Source organism: Dama dama, chromosome X, assembly GCF_033118175.1.
Source record: "Dama dama isolate Ldn47 chromosome X, ASM3311817v1, whole genome shotgun sequence".
In the NCBI taxonomy this organism is placed as follows: Eukaryota; Metazoa; Chordata; class Mammalia; order Artiodactyla; family Cervidae; genus Dama; species Dama dama.
Window position 1 is genome coordinate 47,773,068 of NC_083714.1, and position 9,930 is coordinate 47,782,997.

Genomic DNA, 9,930 nt, shown 5'->3' on the forward strand with positions numbered 1-9,930 from the left:
CAAGAGGAAAACATAGGCAAAACACTCTCTGACATAAATCCCAGCAGGATCCTCTATGACCCACCTCCCAGAGGAATGGAAATAAAAGCAAAAAATAAATGAATAGGACATAAGTTAACTTAAAAGCTTTTGCACAACAAAGAAAGTATAAGCAAGGTGAAAAGACAGCCTTCAGAATGGGAGAAAATAATAGCAAATGAAGCAATGAACAAGGAATTAATCTAAAAAATATGCAAGCAGCTCCTGCAGCTCAGTTCCAGAAAAATAAACGATCCATTCAAGAAACGGGCCAAAGAACCAAACAGACATTTCTCCAAAGAAGACATACAGATGCCTAACAAACACATATAAAGATGCTCAACATCACTCATTATCAGAGAGATGAAAATCAAATCCACGGTGAGGGACCATCTCACGTTGGTCAGAACGGCTCCTCTCAAAAAGTCTACAAAGAATAAATGCTGGAGAGAAACAGTGTGGAGATTCCTCAGAAATTTGAATTGGAAATTCCCTACGACCCAGGAATCCCACCGCTGGGCATACACACTAGGGACACCAGAATTGAAAGAGACGCATGTACCCCAATATTCATCACAATACTGTTTATAATAGCCAGGACATGGAAGCAACCTAGACATCCCTGGGCAGACGAATGGATAAGCAAGCCGTGCTACATATGCACAATGGAATATTACTCAGCTATTAAAAAGAATGCATTTGCATCAGTTCTAATGAGGTGGATGAAGCTGGAGCCTATTACAGAGTGAAGGAAGTCAGAAAGAAAAACACCAATACAGTATATTAACGCATATAAATGGAATTTAGAAAGATGGTAACAATGACCCTATATGTGAGACAGCAACAGAGACACAAAGGTAAAAACAGACTCTTGGACTCTGTGAGAGAAGGCGAGAGTGGAACGATTTGAGCAAATAGCATTGAAACATGTATGTGAAACAGATTTCCAGTCCAGCTTGGATGCATGAGGCAGGATGCTCAGGGCTGTTGTGGTGGGACGATCCTGAGGGATGGGATGGGGAGGGAGGTGGGAGGGGGGTACAGGATGAGGAACACATGTACACCCATGGCTTACTCATGACAATGTATGGCAAAACCACTATCATATTGTACAGTAATTAGCCTCCAATTGAAATAAATCAAGTAAAATAAAAGAACTTTAAAAAAAAATAAAGGGCAGCACACCCAGGGGGGCTTTCACTCTTATAGATTTTAAATCACGTTCAGTGACTGACTTTGTATCATCAGTGGGGTCTCCCAGGCGTTACAGTGCCAGAAAGATTGAGTTAGGCAGCTGCAGTCCAGATCAAAGATAACATATCTTTGAGTTAAAATTTGAACTCAACTCTTTGGATGCTGTTGGTGAAACTCTGTGTTTTGGTTGCTTCTAAAAAGTTTTCTGAAGACACACAGGATCCTCATCATCAGAGCCTCTGCCTTATATGTCTCCATATTTGTTTATTCTCCTTGGAATTTTTAAAACCTTTCAAAATGAAAGTTAACACCAAATTAAATATTTCATACTCTTTCTTTTAAACCATGATAAACTTGTAGAAGTTGGACTAACAAAAGACTTTATTGGGGAAGAATGTTTTACGACTGTAGTTGTTTAGAAATCCTAGGATATGGTGATAATTACAAGACCAATTTTCACTCAGTCTTATATTAGTATTTATGTGAAAATTCTCTGTAGAGACTTCCATGTCTGTCCAATGGATAGAACTCTATGGTACGCTAGAATGGTGCAGATTCAACCCCTGTTCAGGGAACTACTTCTTCATAACCTACCTAGTGCCACCCCCCATACCAAAAAAAAAAAAAAAAAATTCTGTGTGCAGGGTGATCCCGTTTGTAATGTGCACCGACATTGGGCCACCACCACTGCCCTTCTTTGGGAATACAATGCTCCCAAAAACTTCTTAGCAAATATGTGGCCTAAACAATATTTTGTTAGTTCCCTCCAAATATTATTTGAGTCCCTGGGAGTACTAGTTGTGGGTTTTAGGTGTATTAGCACTTTGTGCCTTCTGAGCCCCTTTAGCTGACAGCATAGGTGAGTGATGCAACAAACCCCATTATGAGGTAGGTGGCCAGGAGGTGATTTCTGCCTGCCTTTCTCAGGGGGAGTTTCACATTCTCCACCCCCGTGTGAAAACCCCTTCCCATCTGGGTCTGGCATCTAGACCCTAATGTCTTTCCACACCCCAGACAAAGGGAGGAACACCACACCACTACTCCTTGCCCTTGAAATCAAGTGTTAAGCAGAGTTCTCCATCATCAGTGCAGACTCCTGACCCACTCCACACCTCTACTCTCTGGCTAACTGGGGACCCGAGGGTCTGTTCCCCAACCTCTCAGGACCACATATCCCTCCCGTCTCCAGTGCCCACCTCTTCTCTTCTCTCCCTCCTTTCCATCAGAAAATTCACACACACACAAGTATCATCTTTTCACCATTTGGTGTTTCTTTTATTTGCAGCCATCTGCTTACTATGTTAGTGTGAGAGTCTTTTCTTGGTTGGCCATTGCTAACAAAGCAGACCTCTGGAGACACAATTCTAAAGGGTCTGACATTTGCTATTCACTTACTGGCTGCCCACGTTGTACTTCTCCAGGGTCTCTTCTTTGGCGGCGGCTGAGCTTATTTTCTCTTTGGATTCTGCCTCCTTCCTTGACTCTGCCTCACAGTTTGGTACCTTTTTGGGCTTCGATTCGATTTCTTACGTCCACAGCGAGAGAAGAAACAGTTTGCTTTTCTTGTCTTCTTCAGCTTTGTCGATTGAGTAGCATATGATCGGATTTTCTTTCTGAAGGTACCTTGTAGAGGTCTTCTGACCCTCATGGTCATATTTCGTGCCTGGAAGACAAGACAAGGGTATTAGTTTTGAAGAAAGGACATAAAAACTGAGGTGGAAGGGAGATTTCATGAGAAAGGGATGTGGGCTAATGAGGGCTTTTGTGGCAGGCATGGGCAGGGTAGAGGTCTTGGGCAGCAAAGTCAATGGAGAACATGGGAAGCTTAGTTGGAATCATCTTACCTTGACACCGCCTCTGCCCCTCCTTTGACAAACGGTCTTCTTTGTTCCATTCTTCCTTGAAGCAAACCGCATTGCAACTCCTCTTGACTGCTGTGGCTTCCTGGTTGCGTTAGTCATGATGGTGCCAAGAAGTGGCCTAACCCAGACTTTCAGCCTCTGACCTCCCTATTTATACCCTTTGAGGACAATGAGGAGCCACACCCTTCAATCTGATTGGTCCGTTAGGCACTGCGCCAGCCAATAGTAGTTTGGGGGGCTTAGACATCACAGTGCACCACTGTGCCCATCAACATGGGCTAGTGGATGCTGAGGGAGGCTGTGATATAACTTTCCCACTGCTGACATGTCTGTGTGTCTGATTCTGGGGAGTGGTGATTCAGGGGCATGGTGCTCCTCCTCATGACTTTCAAACTTCTTTTCCCTTCCCTTTATCCTTTGACTTATATGTGCCACTTCAACACTCATGCCTCTTTCATCCCTCCATGAACATCTGCCGAACCCTTTCTGTCCCACTTCATCCCTTCAGAGTCCTCTAAGCACTTCATCTCTAGATCACCTTCTGCCTGTTGGGGGTTCTGGAAGGGCTTAAGGAACTTAAGAGAAAGCACTTTAAATGGACAAAGGTAATTAAGAACAGGTTGGATATTTTATCTACTGTGATGAGCTTCAGCGACCCCCAGACTTGGTGAATCCTCAGTCTTTTGCCCAAAGTTCAATACACAGTCTCCATAAGATTACACATCAGAGCAAAGACAGTTTTAAATGTCTCCTCCACTAAAATTTTAGGGACACTTCAACTCTCATATTGAGTAGGGAAACTTAGCTGGCCCCATCTAGCAGAAATCAATTCCTGATTTTTGCTTTTTGAAAAAGAAAGGTGCTCAAAATCAAGAGTCAGTTCACCAGTGCACCACTGACTCTTGACTGGATCAATTCCCCAGTCACCCCTCCTTGACCGTTATCAGTAGGTAGGGCCCATGGCAGTGCTGACCAATAGCTGAGCAGGGCAAGGACCTGTAGGTAGCTCATTGATGGTTGGTTGCTTGTGGGTGGGGCCAGTGAGGCACAGACCAATGGCTGAGCAAGTCCTGTTGCCTAGTAACAGGAGGCGGAGTAATACGGCACAGCAAGGGCTACCTGCGAAGGGCTCTGCCCATGTTGCTCTGTTACATAAGGACACTTTGGGTCCAGTGTGCCGGCATCTGTTTCACTCACTCCTTTCCAACCTCAGATTTTTATTTCACATACTTATTTAACTTTTGCCTATCATTCTTTTCATTATATTCCCAGGCGTTCCTGTCACCAGCACTTATCTCTGTGCCCCTCCAACCGCTGCCACTTGATCACATGTTCAGCATATAGTATAAATAGTTCAAAGCCAACAAGAATGTGCAAGCCCGCCCACGTTGAAAACTACTTTCACAAACCTTAAATTCACAGTGATTCTTTTTCTATTTTCAGTGTAACAGAGCAGGAAGAGCACAGCCTTTACAGGTAGCCATTGGTGTGTTCCATTTCAACCTACCCTATTCCTAGGCAACAAGTGTTGCCCAACCCTTGCTTGGTGCCTCAGAGTGCCCCCGCCACAAGCAAACAGTTGTAAATGAGTGACTGTTAGCTGTCCTGCTTAGCTATTGGGCAGCACTGTAGTGGGCAATGCCCACAGGTTACTGTCAGTGAGGGACCATTGGGGAAGTGATTAAGTCAAGGGTGGTGTGGTGGCAATCAGGAGGAGACTGAGATTAGAGGCAGATTCAGGCGTTTTTCCAGAGGCCCTTGAGCTCTTGCAGACTTGGGCCGGTGGATGAGCTGAAGGGCCCACGGAATAGCCTGGGGAATACATGCTGTAGTGCTCTTTAAGTGCTCTTTGTGTCTGCCTTAAGGGAGGTGTCACCTGCATATCTGAGGTTATAGATAGTTCTCCCGGCAGTCTTCCAGCTTGTGCTTCATCCAGGTTTGCATTTCTCATGATGTTAAATAAGCAGGATGACAATATACAGCCTTAACATACCCCTTTCCCATTTTGGAACCAGTCTGAGGTTTCATGTCTGGTTCTAACTAGTGCTGCTTTCCCTGCATACAGAGTTCTCAGGAGGTAGGTAAGAGGGTCTGGTATTCCCATCTCTTTAAGGATTTCCCAGAATTTGTTGTGATCCACACAGGACAGTGCTTGAGCCTAGTCAGCGAAGCAGATGCTTTTCTGGAATTGCCTTGCTTTTTCTATGATCCAGCGGATGCTGTCCATCTGATCTCTTGTTCCTCTGCCTTTTCTTAGTCAAGCTTGAACATCTGGAAATTCTTGGTTCATGTATGGTTGAAGCCTAGCTTGGAGAATTCTCAGCATTTTTTAGGTAGTGTGTGAGTCGACACTATCGCCATAGACATCTCAAATCCAGTTCCTTCTTTACGTTAGTCTGGATTTGTTTTATTTAATTGCAAAAATGGACATAAATTCTTTGGTGTAATGCTTATTTCCCACTTCACAGGGATTAATTCACCCCCTGCAGTATTTCGGGCACTGTTGTGGGTACTAGGTGCACAACGGGAGCCAATACACAGGACCCTGGTTTCAAGGGGCTTACATTCTAGTCAGTGAGGATGGAAGGTTAACACTAACCACAAATAGTCAATTATACACTATAGAGAGAACCTTAGGAGTTTTGAGAAATGGGGTGTTTTTCCTCCCCAGAGAATAATGACAGAAGGACTTATGAATCCAGGACATCTGAGCAAAGACTTAATTAAAGAAAAGAGGGAGTGACTTTGTGGCTATCATGGGCAATAAAGACTGGGGAAAGGAAATGGCCTGGGCAAAAGCCCCCAAAAGGCACTGTCTATGTCCTTTCAATAAAACAAGAGGCTGGTGCAAGTGGGACCAGGTGAGTGAGGACGAGACCAAAAAGTGATGAGCTGCTGATGAGAGAGAACAGGGCAGGAAAAGGAGGAATGTAATAGTAAACTTATCTTTCCATTTACATGATGAGTTGGTTCAGCGTACACAAACCACACAGGGCTGTGGTGGTAAAGAAGAGAGGCATTTGTCATAGCCTGATGGCAAGGAGGTGGGGGAGGGGTCCTTTTCAGTAAAGACACCCGAGATGAATCCTGAGCCACCTAAAGTAGATAGATCACCAAGTGGAAAGCTGTGAAAGTGTTTCCCAGACAGTGGGGCAGAACCTGCAAAGGCACCGAGACCCAAGAAAGCTGGTTATACATGCCTTGCATATAACTGGCATCTAAGTTATGATGGGGAAATTGTGAAGAAACATGGCCTTGGAGGAAGAGGGAAGAACTTGAAGGGGCACCTGGGCATATGTTAATTTAATGTCTGGGTTACCCTGCTTCGAAAGAGCATTATTAATGTTTTCTAATTGTAAATATATACTCGAGGCAAAGCAGTATGGAAACTGCAAAAGGGACTATACAAATGAAATTAGAGAACACCAATAAGTGTGTCAATAGACATATATACTGTTCATATTCTGTCTTTGTTGTTCTACCTAAATGTTTATAACATATATATTGTATATGTTATATAATGCTAAATGTATACATATGATACACATATTTTTGGATGAGCATATGTACATCAGTGATTTTTTTTTTAATTTATACAGATTGAATCAATCTATATGCTATATTGTAGCCTTCCTTTTCTATACCATATGCTGGGAGAATGTTTCCACCTCAACAAACATGTAACTACCAGTATTTCTGAGGATTACTGTGGTGTTCAAATGCTTGCTTATCTCATACTCCAGGCAAGTGCTATGAGGACAGGAACCATGTGCATCTTGCTCACTGGTTGCCTCCATATCTTTTCTATTGTAAACAAGGCTGTAATAAACTTTGGGGTTCATGTATCTTTTCAAATTAGTGTTCATTTTCTTCTGATGTATAGCTAGGCGTGGAATAGCTGGGTCACATGGTAGTTCTATTTTTAGTGTTTTTAAGAAACTCCCACGTTGTGTTCCAGGGTGAGTGCACAAATTTACATTCCCACCAATTATGTACAAGGGCTTCCTTTTGTCCACATCCTTGCCGCCATATGTTATTTTCAGACTTTTTGACTTGATGATAGCCATTCTGACAGCTGTGAGGTGATATCTCCTAGTGATTTTGATTTCTATTTCTCTAATTATTAGTGATGGTCAGTGTTTTTCCATGTGCCTATTACCTCATCCTGTCAGTAGTCTTTCTGATCTGCTTCTTGTTAAGTTGAAAAACTTTCAAGTTCTTACAATCATCAATAGCATGTCCCTTTTCCTTGTTGAATAGTATTCCATCGGATGGATGCACCATTTGTATATTGGCTTACCAGTTGAATAACATTTGAGTTATTGCCAGTTTGGGGCTATTATTAATAGAGCCACAATAAACATTGGCATGAAGGGTGTTATGTGGACAGAAATTCATGTTTTACTTGGGAGTTATTTAGGAATGGGATTACACAGTTTTCCAGTGTGCAGATATTTATGAGTAATGAAAAACATTTCCCAAAGTGTCTTTATCATTTTGCATTCTTATGAGTCACTGAGGAGAGTTAAAGTTTCTCTCTTTTCCTGAGAGTTGTTTATGTTCTCAGTTATTTTATTCCTTTTATCCAAGATACAATTTGCAAACTTAATATGCATTCACTACTAATTATTAATTATTTTAATAAATTGTATGTCTTTATGAGTCATTGTACAACTTATGTCATATCTGATGTCAACCAATTGCTATTCAAATGTTTTCCCACATTTTAATTGGTTTATTTGTTCTCTTATTAGTGAGTTTGAGAGCTCTTATGTATTATGGTTATAATATCTTTTATATGAATATTGATGTATATGTGTGTGTATATGTATATATATATATATATATATATGAAAAATATATGTGTATTTGCATAACCACCTCAAGATAGAGAACTGTTCCGTAACCTTAAAGGCATTCCCTAATACCACAGTCTTATATTCTTATTCCATAATCCCTTGTGACTACTGATTTCTTTTCCATGTCTCTAATTTTGTCATTTTGAGAATAATATGTACATGGAATCATAAAGTACATGTCTTTTTGAGATTGGCCTCTGTTTTACTTTGGCATGCACTTGAGATTCATCCACGTTGTAACGTGTATTAATATTTTCTTCCATTTTATTGATGAGGAGTGCTACTGGTATGGTTGACTGTTACTGGTATGGTGGTATGGTTATGTAACTATGGTTACACCACAGGTGAACGAGTCACTCATTGAAGGACCTCTAGCCTGTCTACATTTTTAGCTATTACAAACAAAGTTTCAATGAAAATTCATGTGAAAGGTTTTATGTTCATTTCTCTAGAATAAATATGCAGGAATACAACTTCTGGGTCAAATTATACTTGAATGTTTACAGCATGTTGTTTAATCAAGTGTCAAACTGTTTTCCAGGATAGCTGTACCATTTTATACTCTCACAAGAAATGTATGAATAATCCAGTTTCTCTGCATCCTTGCCACCTTATTGTGTGGTCACCTTTTAAAAATGTGTAGCCACTTTGATAGATATAGAGCGGTTAGAACTCTTTTTAGTTTTAATTTGCATTTCCGTCATAGCCAATATGCTCAGCATCTTTTCCTGCGCTTATTTGCCATTGCTGTGACTTCTTTGGCCAAGCTTTTGTTCAAGTCTTTCAATTATCTTGATCATTTTCTATTGAGTGTCTCTTTTCACCTGATGACTGTTAGAGTTTTCAGTAAGTGTTTTTCATTCCCAATTAGTTTCCATGCAATTATATTTGTTGGAGCTTTGTACATGTAAAATTATTAATATTTTATGTTTGTGCATTCAGACACAATGGATTTAGCCTAAGTTTGAGGAACATTAGTTTCTGCATGGCTTCCTATTTTTTTTTAATTTTTTTTAAATTTTTTTTTTTATTAGTTGGAGGCTAATTACTTCACAACATTTCAGTGGGTTTTGTCATACATTGATATGAATCAGCCATAAATTTACACGTATTCCCCATCCCGATCCCCCCTCCCACCTCCCTCTCCACCCGATTCCTCTGGGTCTTCCCAGTGCACCAGGCCCGAGCACTTGTCTCATGCATCCCACCTGGTCTGGTGATCTGTTTCACCACAGATAGTATACATGCTATTCTTTTGAAACATCCCACCCTCACCTTCTCCCACAGAGTTCAAAAGTCTATTCTGTATTTCTGTGTCTCTTTTTCTGTTTTGCATATAGGGTTATCGTTACCATCTTTCTAAATTCCATATATATGTGTTAGTATGCTGTAATGTTCTTTATCTTTCTGGCTTACTTCACTCTGTATAATGGGCTCCAGTTTCATCCATCTCATTAGGACTGGTTCAAATGAATTCTTTTTAACGGCTGAGTAATATTCCATGGTGTATATGTACCACAGCTTCCTTATCCATTCATCTGCTGATGGGCTTCTAGGTTGTTTCCATATCCTGACTATTATAAACAGTGTTGCGATGAACATTGGGGTGCACGTGTCTCTTTCAGATCTGGTTTCCTCAGTGTGTGTGCCCAGAAGTGGGATTGCTTGGTCATATGGCAGTTCTACTTCCAGGTTTTTAAGAAATCTCCACACTGTTTTCCATAGCGGCTATCCTAGTTTGCATTCCCACCAACAGTGTAAGAGGATTCCCTTTTCTCCACACCCTCTCCAGCATTTATTACTTGTAGACTTTTGGATAGCATTGGCTTCCATTAGTTTACATTACATTAGTTTCTGCATGGCTTTCTTCTAGAACTATATGATATTTTTACTTTTTCTATGTACGTTTGGTTTTCCATATATATGCCAATATATACATTTATAAGTATATCTGTGTAAGTCAAGATAGTATACATAGGCCTTATCCTATATATAGG

The 9,930-nt window shown here is 41.0% G+C and overlaps 1 protein-coding gene across 1 annotated transcript; it reads right to left on the bottom strand.

The window, feature by feature from the left end:
* Window positions 1-2,659: 2,659 nt before the first annotated feature.
* Window positions 2,660-3,173, bottom strand: LOC133052081 (spermatid nuclear transition protein 3-like). Its single transcript, XM_061136853.1, has 2 exons — window positions 3,057-3,173; window positions 2,660-2,875 (listed from the first exon to the last, which is right to left on the bottom strand). Exons 1-2 carry the CDS (start codon window positions 3,171-3,173, stop codon window positions 2,660-2,662), a joined length of 333 nt encoding a protein of 110 aa, XP_060992836.1.
* Window positions 3,174-9,930: the final 6,757 nt, after the last annotated feature.